This window comes from Amaranthus tricolor, chromosome 13 (genome assembly GCF_026212465.1).
Source record: "Amaranthus tricolor cultivar Red isolate AtriRed21 chromosome 13, ASM2621246v1, whole genome shotgun sequence".
Classification (NCBI taxonomy): Eukaryota; Viridiplantae; Streptophyta; class Magnoliopsida; order Caryophyllales; family Amaranthaceae; genus Amaranthus; species Amaranthus tricolor.
Window position 1 is genome coordinate 2024266 of NC_080059.1, and position 21007 is coordinate 2045272.

Sequence of the window (21007 nt, forward strand, 5' to 3'; positions counted from 1 at the left end):
GATTTTATCCAATGTGTCATTTAGGTGCTCGCGGGTAGGCTTGTTTGATCTTGTACCTGCTGCATAGTCGATCAGTATCATAGTGCGAGTGAGTAACATAGCTACGGCTCTTCATACACGAGTGTAAGGTGGAGAAGCTGCTATTACAAATAGCCTATAAGATTCTGGCTTGATCACCCGATGATCCTCAATCAATTTGTATTCCTTATAGTTGCATCTTTAAGGCTTGAAGTATGTAAGAGGTTTGCACTCTCTTGCAAGAATAACCTAGAGTAAAAATCATTAAGTGCGAACCACAGCATTAGCGAGATAACCACGAGTGAAACATATCACACAATCACTGATAAGTGATAACTTGTCCGTCGCAGCAACTCCCTAGAATTACCGGGATCTATTAGAAACTCATGAACCGAACCAATGCTTGAAATGGCGTAAGGACTTTTGTTCTTATATTTTTCAGGGACAAGAGGGTCAAGAAAGCAACACAAAATATTGAAATGATATCTCCATTTCCCCCATCTAGTTTATTCCAAAATTTTAGATCATATTACAGATTTACAATATTGTAAAAACTAATACAACACCAAATAATGGTTGTACTTGAAAGATAGCCTTACAAACTACAATCAATTACAGCTTTGATGTTAGAATGCTTAAAACGGATTGTTCGGTTTCTATGTTCTAATAGATTAAAGTACACTTTGAATGCATGTATAATAAGCTGTCTTTTTCTTTGCTGCTCCCTTGTGGGCATAATGAAGGGAAGTCAGTGATGTTTATATGAGTCTTATGAAAGAATACACATGATATACCATCATTGTATATCTCGCTCATAAAAGTTATGATTAGGGTCAGAGAATACACATGATATACCATCCTCTAAAGTTCATCAATTTCTGCAAATTGACAAGCTATAGGTTCTCGGTCTCAAAGTATGATCCATCATGAAATACCCACAAAATGCCAGCAAGCATGTATTTATCTTCGCAACAGTTCCTAATCATGGGAGCGAAATCTTTATGGAACATAGATAAGCATCTGCAGTGACAGTATCAGCTCCAATCCTTTTTGGACTTTTATCCCAGTGTAAAAGTAGAGGCAATTTTCCTTTGTTACTCCCTTGTGAGCATAATCAAGCGAAAGTCAATAACGTCAATGCTATTTTTTAGTGTGTTTCAAAACATGGGGAATAAGGATAAAACATAGCTCGCCATCTTCCAAGATTCATTAACTTCGGTAAATTGGAATGCCATTAGCAATAGATCCCTTGGTTTTCAAGTATGATCTTCAAAGAAACTCCCAACATAAATGCCAGCAAACATCATTTCCTTCAGTTGGCACATAATAAAGACAACTGTGTTATATAAAACCATGAATCATCAGCTCTGCAGTGACAGTTTTCACTCCCCCGCTCTTCCCCTGCTCTCTTTTTTCCTGAAATGCATTTCATAATTTCCAATGATCAATTGAGAGGTTGTTTAAAATAAGGATGTTGCAGAGCGTCATCCACGCTTAATCGATCATCCTGTAAACAAAAACAGGGAGTAGTTATCAGAAAAGTAAACAGCAGAGATAGCATTGAAGTGCTAACCTACAGAATGATCTGAAAAATTAATATGTTCCCCAGAGATCAGGTTATGAAATTTACACAAATAAACCTAGGACAAAGCTTTGTTACAAGGGTGCATTAAAACAGGTTTTTTTTTTCTCAAGACTCTTTGTACTTGGTAATTTACACAAAATACAGTACACAAAATTCATTGTATGCAACAACCTACTTTCTTTTGCAAATCTTTTTTTCTGAAAGGTTCTCACACAGGACACAACCTAGATATCTGATTTTGGAGTGAAATGGGAGAGGGGGATTATGCGGTGCAGAATTGAGGTATAGAGCTAATTGCTGGAAATTGCCAAGTTACTCTTGTGAACACACCTAAAAGGCTGAAGTATCGTGCACATCAACGTATTTTAAAGGATTTTGAGCTTATTGCAACTAAAATATAAGTCGAGATAACTACTTTTTTGCACTAAGATACCTAGTATTTATGTAAATGAAAATTTTTTGACAATCAATGAAAATTAAGCTACCAATTAAACACCGTCCAAAAGCAAGAAAAGAAAAATACGAGAAGAAGCTTTACTGGATCCCAACGCAATAGCTGCCGCACTAAACGCATAGCCCAGACATTTGGAAATCTGCAAGCATAGTAACATGACAAAGTGTGTTCAAGAATGTCCATAATATAACCAATTGGATGGAGCAGTGTAAAACCTTCAAGGCAAAAGATGAAAGGTGATGATAACTAACCCTATATTGAGAGGATCTCTACTTTTTATAAGGTTTGAGAAGAATTCTTCAGAGCACTTCCATGAAGCTGGTGAGCCTTTAGCCTTCCCACATATATGAATTGGCAATCAATCAACCATATAAATAATAATATTATACTTGTTTCTGCAGGTGAAGTTAATCAAGAACAAGCCTAACAATCTTTCTGATGTAGTTATTCTATTCACCTGAACTTGAATCGACTTGATATAATAGAACTTAACCTTATCTGACTTATTTCTTGAAGTTTTTTCTCTTAAGGACAAAAAAGCAAACAATTGCACCCTAGCACTGGCGCTGAAGTAACAGTCCCTTTGATCTTTAGCCGGTAGAGGGGGAAAGGGGGCTCGATTCAATCCACAGAAAAAACCCCAATAATCTTTGAGGCTTATAATTAGGCACCAAGCCCAGTAGGATGACAATTAAACAATGGCACAGGTGTTTGTTCGGGACTTCGGGTCATCAGGTTGATTTTGGGTTAGATATTTTAAGTCGGTTCAAAATCGGGTATCATGTCAATGTTTTTATATGTGATTTTAAATTCATTTTGAAGTTTGGGTCAAAATCGGATTCGGTTACAAGGTCTGGTAAATTTCGGGTCGTCGCTACTGTTTTAAACAACTCTTAGTACTAGGTCAACCCAAAGAAGAATTTATATAATGAGAAGTTTACCTTATGATGTGTGCCCTTGTGAAGGTGATGTGTAGTGGAATGACCAGGGACTAAAATGCACATTTCCATGAAGGACCTAAGCCTGGAGCAAGAAGGATAAAGAATTTGAAACTTGTCAGCAGCTAAAATTTTTCATGCAAACAAAGTTTCTCATAGAGTATCGTCGCACACATAATTCTTAAATAAACAAAAAAAAATCAACATTCAACACACACAAGCCAAATCTGCTCAGAACCACAAAATCACAATAATGAAGCAGGCTTCGAAAGCTTCACCACTGGTAATCATACAACCATTAACCCTTAAGGGCCGTACCTAATGACATCGTAAACAAGATGACCAGAACTCCAATGTCAAACTCCACCCCATTCTTCCGTTAAAAGTTTAATGAATAAAACAAAAAAATCATAAAGGAGCAACATATATTAGTAAAATCATGCAGCATTATCTATTGAAATCCAAATTTTTTGGACTTTGCCTGTGCAACAGCTGAACATACCAGACACATCATCTCCTGTAAAGACACACGAATATTGAGTGATAGTCATTGGTCATTGAACATCCCATATGCTGAGAACAAGGTTTTGGCATTCATTTTTGCTTTTGTAATAATCATAGAATAGTACAAAAGAAGTATCTGACACAAGTAGATGGTAACAAGCCCAAGCAAATAAGTTTTAATGATATGCAAGTAGGACATCAGAACATTCATGTATATAATTCCTTTCCTGAAAAAATTGAAAGGGTGGCAATACTCAGCTTTTCATTATGGGGGTGTTTGGTTGTTAGCCTTTGGGTTGGCTTTTTAGTTGGCTTTTGGCTTTTAGCTTGTTGGTTGGTCAAACAGCCAATTCGGGGGTGTTTGGTTCTTAGCCTTTTGGTTGGCTTTTTAGTTGGCTTTTGGCTTGTTGGTTGGTCAAACAGCCAAAAAAGGTGTTTGATATATGGTTTTAAAGCAGCTGAAAAACTGGCTTTTAAGCCAAAATGAAAAGGCTGCTCTAGCTAGCTTTTTTGGTTGGCTTTTTGCTTGTTGGTCCACTTTTTCTCTAATAAACAGCCACAACCAATACTCAAATTTACCAAACATCTCCACAAACAACTAGTTTTTTTAGCTTACTTAAAAGCCAACAAAAACAACCAACATTTCCATCTGATCAAACAAGCCAACATTCATGTATATAATTCCTTTCCTGAAAAAATTGAAAGGGTGGCAATACTCAGCTTTTCATTATGGGGGTGTTTGGTTGTTAGCCTTTGGGTTGGCTTTTTAGTTGGCTTTTGGCTTTTAGCTTGTTGGTTGGTCAAACAGCCAATTCGGGGGTGTTTGGTTCTTAGCCTTTTGGTTGGCTTTTTAGTTGGCTTTTGGCTTGTTGGTTGGTCAAACAGCCAAAAAAGGTGTTTGATATATGGTTTTAAAGCAGCTGAAAAACTGGCTTTTAAGCCAAAATGAAAAGGCTGCTCTAGCTAGCTTTTTTGGTTGGCTTTTTGCTTGTTGGTCCACTTTTTCTCTAATAAACAGCCACAACCAATACTCAAATTTACCAAACATCTCCACAAACAACTAGTTTTTTTAGCTTACTTAAAAGCCAACAAAAACAACCAACATTTCCATCTGATCAAACAAGCCAACAGCTAACAGCCAACAGCCAATTACAAAACACCCCATGTAACTCCAACAGCGATCGAATTATTTTAATGAAATAGGAAGAAAATACATTATTGTACGTAAGAAGTTACCTGTACGCAAGATCTTTCAAGTCTTCATTCCAACCTTCAAGAAGCTTATCTAGAAGGGAATGGGATAAAGAGCTAATCTGAAAAACATCTGGTGAACCCAATATCATCTCCAAAAATACAACCCCAACACTCCACATATCATACCTATGAAGCAGGTGAAACTTAGAACAGATGTATCTGAAAAAAACAATGCAGACTTGCAGTGCATTTAAGGTCTTCAATTTTGACCAATATTTTAATACAGTGTCACAATCTTTGTAATTAACAGAAGGACAGGCATGCAAAAAGAGGGAAAAAGAGGGGATAACAAAAGGAAATAAAAACTTCCAAGTGCATAAGTGTCCACTTCAGCTAAATAGAATTAACATACTTGTGAGTTCTTCTAGTAGGTCCCTGAAACCAACTTGTATTTAACAAAGCTTCGGGTGGACTGTACTCGTACGTTTGTTCAGCTCTGCATTGAAGAAACGTGAATGATAAGCTCTGACACTAAATAATGAAAGAGAACAGTGAATTTCTGGTTGTTTGAGACCAATTTAGCAATCTGAAGTCTGAACAAGAACATTTCATTGTCTTTCCTCTATCCTCAAGTCTAAGTTATTAGTTGAAAAATTTGTATTTTCTGAGATGGCAGAACATGATCTGGTCCATAACTTTTGTGTGATCTCTTGTGTGCCATCCACACAAGATCACCAAGCTAAAATATTTTGAATAAAAAATAATATTTTAAAACTACAGTCCCATAAAAATCAGAATAATGATCCAATAACGAACAGTAAGAAAGACACAACTAAACATTGTATGAATCTGAAATTAAACACCACATTCATGTCATAAAGGATCTGCTCATAATAAATAATCTTAAGTGTCTCCAGGGGGTTTGAACATAAACCAAGAAAAAGGAGGAAAGTGGATATTTTAGTGGGGTATAAAGGTGGGCTATGTCCTTTAGTGGAATAATCATAGGTTTTACTCAAGAGAAAAATAAATTGTAGTAGGTTTTAGTGGAGTATTGTATTTGTATGTGAGGTCATGTAAGAGGTAATGTTGCAAACCAGATGGGATGAACTAAAATAGTACTTGTAGCAAAATCACGGGAACGGATAAAGTATAATATAACAACAATGTCAAAGCCTTAGTCCCTACGTATGGGGTTGGCTAAAAATTATAAGATAAATAGGGAATGTAAATTTGATAACAATTTTAATAATAATGAAAGGTTTTGACGAGCATTACCTAGACGGGCCTTTAAATGCATACAAGTGCCTCATAGTGAAATCATCAATTGCACTACCAAAGTCAATAATCCGCCTAATAAATCAATATTCACAAAAACAGGTCAAACAAATTACATTACAGTTTGACAGATTAGGCTCATAAAAACCTGTCTGTACAAAGAGCCGACATAGAGTTGCATTAGCATACATTCTTCCTGGATGGTTTAGCTCCCCATTTGTGTTTTTCTTAGAGCATTCACCTGTGTCCTGATCCTCAATGCATATTACCATGTTCTCTGCAGAAACAGAAACAAATCCCATATAAAAAGCCTCAAATAATATAGGGATGTAAATTAAAAAGTATCAAGGAAATGCATGTAAATGCAATCCCACCAAATAAGGATTTCCTATAAAAGCTAAAAATTATATTTGCTCTCCAGCCTCAAATCCACTATTAGTAATTCGAATAGCCGAATAAAAAATAAACGGACGCATCATGAGATCTTAGTAATGGTATTTTATTACTATATAGTATCAAGATAAGCTCATCACCGCAAAAAAAAAAAAAAAAAAAAAAAAAAAAAAAAAAAAAAGAGCAGGCATACTAGAGTTTTGGGGGTGAAAAAGGAAAGGAACCACATCTCACCGAGACTATATTATTAACAAAGCTAACAAGTTATTCTGAGCACCCAGATAGCTAACGTGTGTGACATTGTGACTGACAAGGGAATATTGTTTCATTCAAAACCAGACAGCTAACATAACTAGTTCAAAATGAGCTGCTACACATGTGTATGATTGATATTAATGATTTCTTAATGGATAATCAGATGGATTCCAAAGAAAGGGTATTCAAGAAAAGTATGTCGAGGCTTTTTTGAAGAAACAATGAACGCTTGAGAGCCATTCAGTAAATGATGCAAATCTGGCATGCCACATTTATCACAACAAAGTATTGAATACCTATATAGCATAAATCCATAAAAAACTAGTCTCCAAAAAAAAAATTGATAACGATTGACATTTTTACCAAACTACAGGAAAAAATATCAAGCATTCTAAAGAGTATATAAACCTATCACAAAAAGTTGAGCTATACAGAACAGGCATCTAGATCCTTACCGGGTTTAATATCTCGGTGGGTAATATTACGATCATGACAAGACTTGAGAGCCATCAGCTGTAACAAAACAAACTTCCAATAAAAAACTGCCTAACAGCAGAGAAAATTGAAATGCATGGAACAATGATTAACTGAAAAAAAAGCTTGTTAAATGCCCATAATGGCGTAATACATTATTTTTAAGGGATAGGGGTTTACGATGTAGATTTTCAGGAGTTCTACAAATGCACAGGACAAACACCATACATGGGATGAAACTGTAATTAATGCAACAAATGAACCAAGGCAAGCTTTGTTTGTATCTCAGACAATTATCTAGGATTTGCTGGTCACTATTCGCTATTTGTTAGATTAGAACTTAGAAACATATATGTTGCCTGTAGATAGAAAAACGGAAGAAAAAACATCAGTCATTTGAAGCATTTCTGAGCACATACCAATTGCCAGATAAGATTCTGCATTTCCTCTTGTCCTGCTTTTGTTGTCTTTAGCCAGTGCCACCACTTCGATGGATGCAATACCTGAGCATGGCCAGCTCTTCCAGAAGGAATTTCATCAGAATCTTCTGTTGTATACATAAGCTTTGACAATGATATGCCTTCGTGTCTGAAGACAAGCCATATTTCATTAGATCGCGACTCAAAGGACTCGACATATCTTGCAATACGGTTGAGGCCTTCTTCATAGACCACAGCCCAGGTTTCATTTCCTTTAACAAACATATCTCCAGGATTCAAGTCCTCCATATCCTGAAAAACTCTTTTATCCATCCCATAAGGATCATTTATATTGGCCTCAGAAGGATTAAATATTGAACTTGACATTGTAGATGGTAAGAAGCCTCCAAGAGACGTCGAAGCATTTAAGAATAGTTCACCAAAATACTTCTCCCTTAGCCCACTTAAATATATAGAAGATCCTCTCTCGACCTGTAGTGATAGAAATCAATCAAATACTTGGTTTTAAGTTGATAAATCTTTGCGTATTTCAAATACAGCAATAAATAATTCATTCACCAGACAGCACCAATGGCATTTATAGCTGCCAATTCTTTTGGGGTACATGATATGTCATTTTGGTTATCACAAAATGCACACATAATATGAACTTCTTTTCATAAAGTAAACAAACATCTACAAGAGAAGAATAAAGGAAGAGAAGGAAGAAAAATTTTCAAACAATGAGAAAAAATAAAGAAAAAGAAAAGATTGCAATCATGAAGCTGAAGTCAAAACAGCAATAAAAAGCTTAATGAAAACCGATAGGAGAAAATTTGAAACCATTTCAAATTAACTTAACTCTGAGATCCACAAATTCTAGAACTTGTTGAGGACATAGTTGTGCACTAAAAGAAACATGAAAATCAACTCTAAGAATGTTGCAGCATTTTAAACCAGTGAGCAATACATACAGATAAGACAACACAGATATGAAAATTATGAAACAAGGTTTCTGTAATGGATTGGTATATTCAGTGATGATGCAAGTGATACGGCTGTGTGGGGGATTGAGAGGGGGTTGGCATTGGGTTGAATGTAAGTACATTGCATAGAATATGATTATTGCAATGGTAAATGAGAAATAACCGAGGAATATAGGTGGATGTTGTATTACGTAAAAGATTATATATGATATAAGGATTAATCAGGTATCAAATTTTTTCTAATGTATGATATATAGGTTGATCAGTATCACAAAATTAAGTAAAGGTTAGTGGTAAAAGCAGGAAAATTAGAACTTGAGATTTTTGGTTCAAGTCTTTACAAGCTACAGAATCAATATTTTGTAATATTTTTTGTTTAATTAAAGATTTAACTGGCAACTAGTCTTCCAAGACACTCACTCAGATGGAATCTTTATTAACATCTTCATAGCCCCCAACTTTTTCAAGTCCCAAATTATAACATTTTCTAATCTTAAAACTAAAACTTAGAATTTTAACTTGTTATCTGACTATTTAGCTAGTGTATCGATCATTCAACTACAATTATATAGCTGGTCTATCAACTATTTGCCGCATTAATTATAATCCCTGGCTTCGTCCTTGACTGCAAACAACAGACTAAGTTAGTCGGCTCTATTCCCTTGTTTTAAGCAATTTGTAATTTCAGGTCACTAAAATGCATGAGAAAATGCTTTTTACTATTTCAATCATACAATACAGGTGTCTGGCAGTAAAAAAACTTTTTTTACGTACAATAACAAAAATAATAAAACGACGATGAAGGTAATCAAATGGAGATATAAAGTAAATCTTAATACCTCAGACCTACCATTATTCGCTTTAAGATGAACAAGTTGCCATCAGAGGAGCCACTAGAAAAATTATGACTCCATGAAAAGTTTCCTGAATTTTCATCACATGGCTTCAGATCAAGATGATGTATGGAAGTTTTGTTATTCTGAGTCCAATGGCAAGCATAATTTCCTAGGGAGCAATTCCACTGAAGAGCCAACCAAACCTCACCATATGCCCCCCGACCAAATCTTTTCTTCAAAATATACCTATCCATCAAACGATAACAATAGATAATGTCATGAGAGGAAGAAATAGATATCAGTGCTTTTTAAGTTACCTTTAAGACTAGCAACATCAAGGAAATCATTTACGATTTAGCATTTTAGCTAACAGAAAATCACTCTCTATATGGAAAAACTCTAAATTATCTACTTAAAAAATCCATATGAGACCATGGAATCATCCTTCATCCATTTTTGGTGTTTTGATGATTTTCCTTCACCAAATACCAAGCTTTACTAGATCGAGCTCTAAGGTATACACAATAGTACTCCACTTCTCTTCCTGTCAACTTTCATTGTAGATCATCCTAGCATATAACAAATTGGTTTTCCGAAATGCTTGTACATTATCTTAAGCGACAATGATGTATTTTATCACTTTCTCCCAGGCTCTAACTAACTGATTGTAGGAACAGCCTTGCTAATCCCCCGTGCCAATTAGAACACACCAAAAAGATGAATAGAAACACGCATACCTACAGATTGTCCAGGGAAGAGAATATAAATGCCAAAGCTTAGTTAAGACTACTAGCAATCAATAGAGAAAAAGAACAATTAATCAAAAAGAACAATTAATCCAAAAGTACAAAACTCAAAAAATCAGGAACATGAATGCAAAAGTTGATGAAGAAAAATCAGCTTAATTAAGCAATAACTAATTTTTGATTTCCATTTCCAGATTTTAATGAACTTCAAAGGTGAACTAAACAGCCATTGAATAGCAAAAGACAAATGATTTCCAATTCAAATTGGTCGCTCCAGAGAGTAGTGGGAAATTATACCTCATATCAGGCTTAGAGTGCTCAAATGTTGCAAAACTAGATTGTTGAAGGGGGATTGATTCAAGAAGAGCAAGAAAACTGGAAAGATCCTCAGGATATCTGAAGTTCTCTTGACTTCCATCGGATATCATCCCAAATAGGAAGCAAAAGCTATTCTCATTGACTTTCAAAGATTCACCTAATTACAATGTCAACCATTCAAATGTTAATATGTTATAGCTCCGAGTATAACTATCAGTTGACATACTAACATTGAGTAAGTCAGCAAACAAACAAAACCCAAAATTGGGACGAAAATAGGTTGGCAAGAGAGCAGATTTTGTCCAAAAACAAAGCAACTTGATTACATAGAGAAATCTGGGAGGAGCTGCACTCACCACAGCTATGACCAAGATTTCCAGGGAGAGCAAAAGGGACGTCATAAATATCTTCTTGTTTTTCATCCACTGAATGACTAAATGTATCCTCTTCATTTTCCTTGAGGTTTTCATACAAATAGTAACAGACAGAATTACTTGGCTTTCCTTCCACCTGAAGCAAGAATAAATACCGAAAGAGAATGAACACTAAAATTTTGCCACAAAATTTATGAAAGAATCCAACTAGACTTCAATCTTTCCAAATAAAATTTACTTCTTCAATAATTTTATCACTTCAAATATTTAGTTCATGCACCGACCAATAGTCCTCAAAAAATCAAATACTTTCAAAAACTTTAGAAATTGACCAACAAACAAAGAATAGTCAAAGATTATATGTTGCTTGTCACCCCGCACCGCATGCAATTAGTCAAACTTCAAAGATATACCTATTACCAACCATGTCATGAACTAAAATAAGTAATTAGGGGGTAAATGTGATTACGAAGCTACATACACTCAAAAAAACTCTTATTTGTCTTCTTCCTCTCCAAAGCCTTATCCCAAAAGATAAGGATCATTGTTGCTCATGGCTGTCACAAAAGCTGACTCTGGAAATCACCTTCCTATTTTAGCCCTCATACAGTCATACTATACCCAGGCTCGGAGCCGCAATAAATGGTAAAATACACTACCAGTGGGGACCAAAAACTATTTTACGCAGAGAATAGTAGTACATAATTTTAACGTGGAAAACATTAATATGATATTCAATAGGCAGCAAATAGGAGGCTTGTAAGCATGATCACAAATTAGTAAATCACCATGAAAACAGAAAGCAAAAATAAAACAAATAACATATCACATATACACACAAGAATTTAGAATTACGATCATCAGTTTTATTACTTCGACTTTTCAACTTACCTTACATACCAGCGTTGCACACTAGACACAATGACAAGGTTATAAAGTCCTCACCCCGATACTTAATTGTCAAACCGATACTCCATCAATCTTTAGTTACCATAAATCGGAAACTTCCCCAACGAATCCCGTTTCGGAACCTTCGTATCCCAAACTCTAGATTAATGTTTTCGAAACTACTATCACCAAAATTTTTTTACAAGCCCAAAACCATGTATAATACCAAAGCCCTTCTATTCATTTCTTTTTTTTTTTCTTATCTTTTATTTATAGTCATTTTCTTTTCTTACCCTAGTTTTACTCTTTTTTTTGTTGTAAAATAAAATTGTAAACTTTAAAATTAACGTTTCTCGCATCTAATCGAATTGCGTTTCATGTAACATTGCTCCAATCATCTTGGGTACATAAATTAAGAAAGAAATTGTGCGCAAATTTAATAGAACATCAAATGATCCGTGCTCACAAAAGGGCATGAGTCATATTGAAATTTGACGGAAACAAGCAAACAAGTAAAGCTGTTAGGATTATTGGTGACTTGGTTCACCAAGTAATCAAAACAATAATTAAGAAAATTAATCATGCATATTAGTGTTAAGCTAGAAGAGGACAAAGTACCACATTGTGATTGGTTTGTTGGGGATCATGTAAGTACATTAGTACAATGTACTAATGGTAGTGGAAACATGGATGTGTGAAGGCTAGGTAGTGTTAGGAGTGCAAGTATTCTAACCAAGGACAAGGTGTAAGAGTAATGGGACTAAAGGGGACCATGTGGGTACATGAAAGAAGCAAAAACAGAAGCCAGCAGCTGCTGATTTTGTGTGTGATATGCTGCTGCTTACATCTTTCAATTGCTGCCCATTTTGTTGCTGTCCCATAATATTACTTCAAGCCCTTATTTTTCCCTGTAAATACAGTTGTTCAAGTCCTTAATTAGATGCCCCAATAGTCTAATTGTATAGAGCTATTCTACCTTGCTTAGTTTCTTCCTAATTAGCTCCTCTCTTCTTACACTAATCCTCCACTTGTAATTCCTATCAAGTTTGTTTATCTCCTTTAAACACATAATATAATCCTAGGCTAGATGGTGGATGTAGCCCATTGATTGGTGAACCACCTTAAACACTTGTCTTGATTATTTACTTTATTATTGTCATTCATTATTAACTTGCTCATTTGATTCCTGTCAAACATCAACTTAACTTCATACTTTTGATCCTTGAGTGAGGTTCTTACCTCCCCTATCAAAAGCTAAAATGTATATGCAAAAGTTTGTTTGCAAAAGGTCATAAAAGCAAATTTCAGAATTAGGAATGTCGTGTCCTGCATACGCGACCAATTTTAGGATAATGTCTCCATATTGAACGATTTTAGCTTTGACATGTCCAACACTTGAAATCTTGGATATGTACCCATACCCAACATTGTTACCCATAGAAGAGAAATGAAGATCACAAGAAAGGCGACATAAGAAAAAATAATCCTCACAACATTAAAGTGATGTCAAACAAAGTGAACAAGAGCCTGTATAACTAAAAAATGGATTTCTTACAGTCTTTTATGGAGACACAAAACATTAAAAAAACACAGGCTGTTGGACTATACACATTTAATCCCTCTCGTATTCCAAAAGAAATTTTTCTTTTAGAATAAACTCCTGGACACTAATGAGAACATTTGTTGTTTGATGTACTTACCAGTAATCTGTCGAACTTAGCCAAAACTGGATATGATTGTTCCACTTGAACAAGGCTGATGGAAATTTTTTCAGCTATAACATTGATAAAAGAAAAAAGATTAATCAATCCACTTTCAGATACAAAACTATGTAGGGACTTGAAGAACAACTAATGATAGAGAATATGGAAATAAGAGGCCATATAACAGTACACATACCATTCTTAAATAAATTTTCAACTCAAAGTGGTGCAAACTAAATAAGCCTCTAAGAAAAAGCACACAGAAAAAACAAAAAAAATAACTGCACGGAAAAACGGAAAATAATTATGGAATACTGCAAAAAAAAGGGTCAAAAATCATAAGGAAATAGTATTGAGATCTTCTATACTGAATTAGCTTTAGGAAATAAATATAAAAAAAACTATAATATGGCATGATAGCATAAAAGTACTGAGGAAGCCCCAACAAGGATGAAGCAGATTTATCACCAATATTCAAAAGTAGGAAAAGCGATCTGGAGGGAATTATGATACAAATACAAATTGATCAATTAAAATGTTCAATCAAAGAAAACAATGCAAAATGGATCATAAAGGTGCCAGCTATATCTCTCACTCACAGTAAAAATCTAGATCATGTCATTTCTTTTGCAACCGCAATATAAACATTATTGAGGTTACCACGACCGCAATATAGGCCGGGAAGACTTCGTATAAGCCACGAAAGTGGTTTCACAACCATTACCTCTACTGCGGCTGCATCAGAGATTTTCCACCATGATCACCCTTCACTTCAGTGAATTTTAAACAGTATAGATGTTGGCATGAATATGGACACAAACAATCAGCAATAACTAATAGTGAAAACAATCAAACTTTAAAAAGATTCTAGAACCAAAAATACAAGCCCAAAATTTCATTCTTAGTTATTTCCAATTTATAAGTATGCAGAAGGCACAAACTTGATATCTGGCTCTGATAAGCCAACTAAATAATGTAACATTGAAGCAATGAATTCTATGTAATGTAGAACTTAACAGTTTCTTATGTGTTTGATTGTGTTTCTTTCTAAAAGCCCAGCAAAATAAAAAAAGATAGAGATAGAAACCAAATCATCCAGAAAAAAATTAAGCAAATAGTAAGAAATGAAATAGGAACCAATTGTTTACATCAGCTATGTCAAAGACTTTATCCCAAGATATAATGTCGACTATATAAACCAAAACCAATGATCAAAACTTCCACATGTTCTACAATGCCACCATATTCAACATATAACTCAAAATCCTTATGTTGGCCCTTCCAACAGAATTATTGATAATTCATTTAGATATGAGTGTGTAGCAGTCATCATAAAGGAGTTCAATGCCTCTATTAAAAGCTTACTTACAGTTCAAAAAGGTTTTAGATGTGCTCATCAATTTCAATGGAACAACAGCAGCAGCCATATTATCTGCACTTCCTCTCTCAAAGGCAGTGCTTATAATGCAATCAGCCAGAGAACCTGAGCAGACTGGAGGCATCTGTGATCCTGAAGAGTCATCATTCCGTACTTCCCAAAGTAAATCACAAATATCTTGCGATTCTAACCCCTCAAAAACCCCATCAGATGCAGCTATGAGGTAGCTATCATTGTCATTCAGAAGTTGCCAGCCTGTAATCTCTGGAGCAGCTATAACACCATAACTGGCAGCAATTGATAAAATACAAAGCATTAACAATTTCCTTAATAGAAATTTAACAGACAAACAAAAGAGACATATTGACACACACATACACTCTATCAGCCCTTTTCAGACAAGACTATCTAGTGTCACGATAGGTACACCCCTTTTAAACCATTCAAAACGTCAAGTGCACCAAGGCAAAATGACTATGCCGCAAGGCACAGAGTCAAACTACGCCCCCAGGAAAAACAATGATATTGAGTTAAAATAAAACTCACTTTTTGTAAGCTATATCACCAATAGCCCTGGACACAGCAAGACGTCCATTAACACGAGAAACTCCACTCCACTCGATAACACAACCACCTGCATTTTCAACTCGAAACTTTTCATCGTCCCTATCTGGTCGATGATCTCTGGTCAATTCTTTCACAATCAAATGTTTTAAGCCATTGGAAGCCACAATTTTACAGCTTTCACAATCCTTAAACCGCAATACAGCACCATCACGTCTTTTTTGCCTATATATCCTTAAAGCAGTCTCTGCAATGTTCCAGAAAAAAAAAATAATAAAAAAATAAAAATCTCTTAAGGAAAAATGCAATAACCTACAGGAAAAATATTTTACATGGAAGACATCATCAATAGACAATGAGCTAAAGTAAAAGTCTTTGGCATTGTTGTATCTCTACAAATATAAACAAATACAGAAACAAAAACAAAAGGATTGCTTTCAGGAAAGACAATGCATACCTTTAGCATCAGTAGGAGGTAGATATTGCTCAGAGCAAATAAGAGCCTTTGAATCTCCTACATTTGCCACCAATACCTTACTGTCTACAATTAAAATAACTGTGGCTGTAGAACCCGAATCAAGATGGTATTTATGGGCCTCCTTCATGGCTCAAATTCAATGAGTTGGTCAATTTTTTTATAAAGCATTATCTATGCTAAGAAACTTGTATTGAGATAAATGAAACTACCCTGGAAAATATGGTGTCGATGTCAGCAATTGTTTTCAACAACGCTTCCTTCAATATTTCCAAGTGAAATGATTCTCCATACATTTCTTGTGATATATGCCTAAAACCAAAATGAGTTACTAGAATCACCATTCTGAATACCAATTGATACACATCTCAATAAAAATCTAACACTTCATCCATACTAGCAAAAGTTGATACGCAAAATGGCCAACGTTTTACCCTACAAACATACTTTGCTCATTTAGGACATAGATTTCACCGCTACTTATCACTAGCAATTCGCAATATTAGGCAACAAATCTGGATCTTTAGTCCCAAGAGATTACCAACAAATCAAATAAGAAGAAAGTTTTGCTAACACAGCTCTGTGTTAATCCTATATAAATCTTTCTTTTAGGCCGTTTTCGGCCACCACATAAATTTTTTAAATAATAGTACAAATTATCTTCTTAGTGAATTTTTTAAAGAAATATGGTTATAACTTTTGAGGACTAGTTCACGTTAAAAATCGCAAATAAGATTTACCCCCAAAAATCACATGTAAAATGGCAATTAAAAGATAGTCAAAAACTATGATTGCCAACATTTTGACGATTTCCTGTTTGGGTAAAAATAGGCATGCAAACTCATGTTCCAAGGATGAAAAAATGTTGATCCTATGATTCTGCGATCCAAAAAAATGAGAACAATACTAATCTTAAGTAGGATATAGGATCATAATATTGGTAGAATCGTATAATCCTAATTGGAGTAAAATTTTGAAAAGTAGGATCAAAACACAATTCATGATCGTGCGATATAACATTAAAATTAGTCTCAATTATAATTAAATTTTCATATGCACTATATTTCACTAGTTTCTTTCAAATACACACATATGTTTAAAAATACTTCATTTACAATAAGAAAATTGAAGTTCTTATTTATATAAGGTTTTCAACTACTCCTCCATCCCCATGAGTTTTACATACACTCTGCTTTGATTCATCCTACTGTTTTGAACCATTTCTATTTTAGCTATGGTCCTACTTCCTCTCTTTAATCTCATCTACAAAATCACTCTCACTCTTCATTCCATCCACTTGTTTTATATGTTATTCTTCAAAGTTAAAGAAATTTTTTATGACAATCTTAAACTTTTGAAATGAATACTTATGGTAGACACTAAAAATGATAGCATGTTTTAGTTTAAGTGTACCTACGATCCGATTCTAGCAATTCAATCCTGCCCCTTGATCTATTCCAACTAGGGTCCCAATTTCGATAGCATTGCTCATTAGAGAATCCTAGCATGGTTTTTTATGTTGAAAACATTCCCAATGGCCTTAGGAGTTAAAGTGTTCAATGTGAGAAAACTCTTCTAACTATCATGAAATCCATCAATATCAAACTAGCATGTGCCTAAATGAAATGTTCAATTTGAGTACAGAAAATCATTATAATCAACAACGCCAAAACCTTAATCCCAAAAGATTACGATCGACTACATGAACCAATACATCAGTCAAATGGTCGACCATATGAATTCTTCTATATTCATTTCGATTTTCTAGAATCTCAAGCTTTAACCTAAATATTGCATATCCTTTTTACTCTTGTCCAAGTCATCTTCGGTCTTCCTCACCCTCTTTTTAAATTTTCCAAGTTCTATATTTTTATCTTCCTTATCGGTATACTAATACCAAGTATATGCACATGCCCAAACTATCTTAAACGTTTCTCTTTTATTTTCTCCGTAATATTTAGGCTCTTATATTCTTTTTTAACATTTTTAATCGAATATTATCCTTTAAGATATGCCCGCTCAATGAAATAAACTTTTTGTCTATAATTGATTTCAAAATTCACATGACCTTAGACAATCCCTTAAGACTCACACATCATGATGTAGAAATAACAAAGTTTGCAAATTTGAACCAGCTCAATCACCATGCTCACTCAATATACTAAGGTTTACTTAGTTTCAACTAGTTCACAAGTCCATCCAATCAAACAAAAACACTAGAAAAACTACCACCTCCACGGTCTATAACATCTAATAACCCATTCAAATTTCAAAACAAAAATGTCTAGCAAGCTCCAAGACAAAGGGTGACAGAGGGTAAACACCCATATAACTATGCAACAGTTTAACACTCATGATACATTTCTAAGAGATTTGATTGGGAAATTTGGATGGATTGGAATGGCTTTAATTCATACAGCTACAAAATTGAGCATTTTTACAAGATTTAGTATCAGCTTAAGAACCAATAATGTATATTTAGCATTTGCGTCCCCGGCCCACACCATTTAAGATATTGACACTCAACCCCAAATCAATGAATGATCCAATTAACTATCTGTTGTGAATAAAAACATCATATCCATTCTCGACAAGGCCAAAAAATTATAAATGATTGGTTAATAATAACTATATTAAAATTGCTCATATTCATGTGAAATTACACATGATGCTTGCTACCAAGAGCCAATTGAACCTCTTGATTATCACAAACAAGAGTAAAGTTAAGGTCGCCTACATCCAACCCCAAACTTGGTTAGGTAGGAGCCGCTAATGAGATTGGGGAAATGGAATGTTGTGTGAACAAAAACATTCAGGACACCAACACAGCACAAAGCAGGGGCGTAAGGCAAAATAGAACGCTTATAGTAGAATGGATCATGTCAACTAGATACCTCTCCAGATTATTAATATGCAGACTCCATTCTCTATCCTTGAAGAATTGAGTTAAAAACGTCACCACTTCCTTGTTTGACAATCTTCCCATATATTTCTTCAAAAAGGTAGGAAATGTAGCATCAAGAAGAAAGTAAGTATGCAGAATAAGATACTCCAACAAAAGTTTTGAAGCCATATCACTAGCTTCAGATCCATTATGCCCATCAAAAACAGCCATAATCCCCACAGAAACCTCAGTAAAACCACCTGGACCTGCTCACAATTAAAGTAAAACAAAAAACTTGAAAGGAATTCATTCAAACATTTAAACTCAAAGAGCTTCTGAGTGAACATATTTGACAAAAAGTTCTGAGCTAACTCATAAAATCACTCTGGACAGGGAAAACTTTAAAGAATCACTCTGATTTGTCCGAATTTAGGCTCAGGTCTGCCTATAGAGCTGTCCAAATATTACGCCTCACCGGTTAGTAGTATCTTAGATTCCAAATTTCCTACTAATTCCGGATAAAGCATTTACAATAAAGCGAAAAAAATTACGAACCCGGAAACGGAATTCGAACGTCAAGGGCACATAAGATGCGATCTTCCTGAGATTTCCGGCGACCTCGATGAACTGCGATATGACACCTCGAATTCTTCGGCATAGATTGGGGTCCGGAAAGCTTCCATCGAGGGCATTTCGGGGAATTAAACACTGCCGGAGCTCCTCCTTCTTTGTACACCATCAAACATGTCGATGATTCAGCTGATAAACTAGTGATGATTGATAGGCATAAGGATAATGTCAAAAATTGGAATTCTAGGGTTTTATGTTTGTTCATATTTAGTTGAATTGATTTTTTGGAAAGAATTTTTGCTTGGGACTGTACTCTAGGGTTTTATAAATTAATTGAATTGTTTGATTGCACAGTCAAGTGATTTCATTGTTGACTCTATTGATGATGAGGAGCCAGTTGGTGGTGGAAGAGGAAAATTTGAACGGTGAACTTTCTGGATTTGAATGGTGGGAAATGATCAAAAATTCCCAAAATTTGAAAATCCTCATATAAATACCTTGTTATAGTGTTATTACAATTTACAATCGATTGTAGCCCAGCTCATCCACTTTCTTCTGTCAATCCCATAGTCCACAAGAATAAATGGAATTTATAATAAGTGAAAATTCTTAAACACTACCTAAAATACGATTATTTTTTAAAAAATTTTTAAGAATAATTTTTTTCAAAACTACTTAGAAAATTAAAATTTGTTGTCAAAGAGTACTTAATAACACAGAACCGTCTATTCTTTTAGTTTTTCTATAATGTGCAAGTCACGTGACTGATTCTAAAAATCACCCAATAAAGCATCAAAAGCAATATCTTCTTCGTTCAATACAATTGAACCCTTGTTTCGAAAATTACACTCCTTTATCTTCTTCCTACTTCTCCTTTAAAATGGTGTGTTGAAGCTTTGAAATTTCCCCTTCTTCATCAATGCTTCGAAGCAAATGAAAAATTACACTCCTTTGTCAATGTTTTGAAATCGCACTAATAGAAGATGGCGGAATAATTCTTGTGCATTTGATGTATATGGGAAAGCTTCGAAAACCCTAATCTAATTTCTGATGTATTCTAATTTGGGAAAATGGCTTTTTGGAAAAAAGATGGCATTGACACGTGATTAACTTTTGTATTTCTGATTTTTTTTAAAAAAATTTAAAATACTAACTGAAAAAAAGATAGTTCTCTTATTAGGTAGTCTTTGACAAAACAATTAAATTATCTAGGTAATTTTTGACAAAAAAAATTAATTTAGGTAGTTTTTCACAAAATATTACAAAAGTGACCTTATTCTAGGTAATTTCTAACAATTTTCCCGCAAACTTTGTTACTTCTACATCAATATCATGATGTGCGAGTCTGAAATTGTCTACGGTCATGTAAATTTTGAAATTAATTATAGGTAAAAACTTTATTTCATTCAACAAATATATTTTAAAGGGATAACGTTTGAATCAAAGATGTTAAAAGGAGTTTAAGAGGCTCAAATTTGATGAGAAAATGAAAGAGAAAAGTTAAAATGATTTGGATATGTACATATACATGATATTAGTAATTTAGTATACTAGTAAGAAAGATAACTTTATTTGCCACTATTCACTTTTTTTTAGTGGATGGAACTTGCAAACAAATAATCTTTTATAATAAAGTAAATAACTTAATTTTTATATTTTTTCAATAACAACTTACAACAAAATATTATAATTGTCGACATAGTAATTTGTTTATATTTTAATAATTATAGAATAATAGAATAAACGACTCACCATAAAAATTTGTACAATATC

At 34.3% G+C, this 21007-nt stretch overlaps 1 protein-coding gene across 2 annotated transcripts; it reads right to left on the minus strand.

The window, feature by feature from the left end:
* Positions 1–57: 57 nt before the first annotated feature.
* Positions 58–19781, minus strand: LOC130798539 (uncharacterized). Of its 2 annotated transcripts, none has more exons than XM_057661577.1 (20): positions 19220–19781; positions 18675–18930; positions 15993–16092; positions 15763–15904; positions 15288–15552; positions 14733–15028; positions 13361–13434; positions 10755–10908; positions 10378–10555; positions 9349–9580; positions 7513–8004; positions 7075–7132; positions 6161–6248; positions 5972–6046; positions 5106–5189; positions 4736–4879; positions 2999–3080; positions 2309–2391; positions 2142–2196; positions 58–1525 (listed from the first exon to the last, which is right to left on the minus strand). In XM_057661577.1, exons 1-20 carry the CDS (start codon positions 19497–19499, stop codon positions 1463–1465), a joined length of 3201 nt encoding a protein of 1066 aa, XP_057517560.1. In that variant the 5' UTR covers positions 19500–19781; the 3' UTR covers positions 58–1462. The 2 variants fall into 2 exon arrangements, with proteins under 2 accessions (XP_057517560.1, XP_057517559.1); XM_057661576.1 differs by having other exon boundaries at positions 2127–2196.
* Between the last annotated feature and the right edge of the window lie 1226 nt (positions 19782–21007).

Excerpts from the sequence above, each read along its gene's own strand:
- LOC130798539 (XM_057661576.1), bottom strand. The coding sequence starts at position 19,499 with ATGAACAAACATAAAACCCTAGAATTCCAATTTTTGACATTATCCTTA. Across the intron at positions 15,029-15,287 it reads GGTGATATAGCTTACAAAAA|TTATGGTGTTATAGCTGCTC; the intron begins GTGAGTTTTATT and ends AATTGCTGCCAG. Across the intron at positions 4,880-5,105 it reads CCTACTAGAAGAACTCACAA|GTATGATATGTGGAGTGTTG; the intron begins GTATGTTAATTC and ends CCTGCTTCATAG.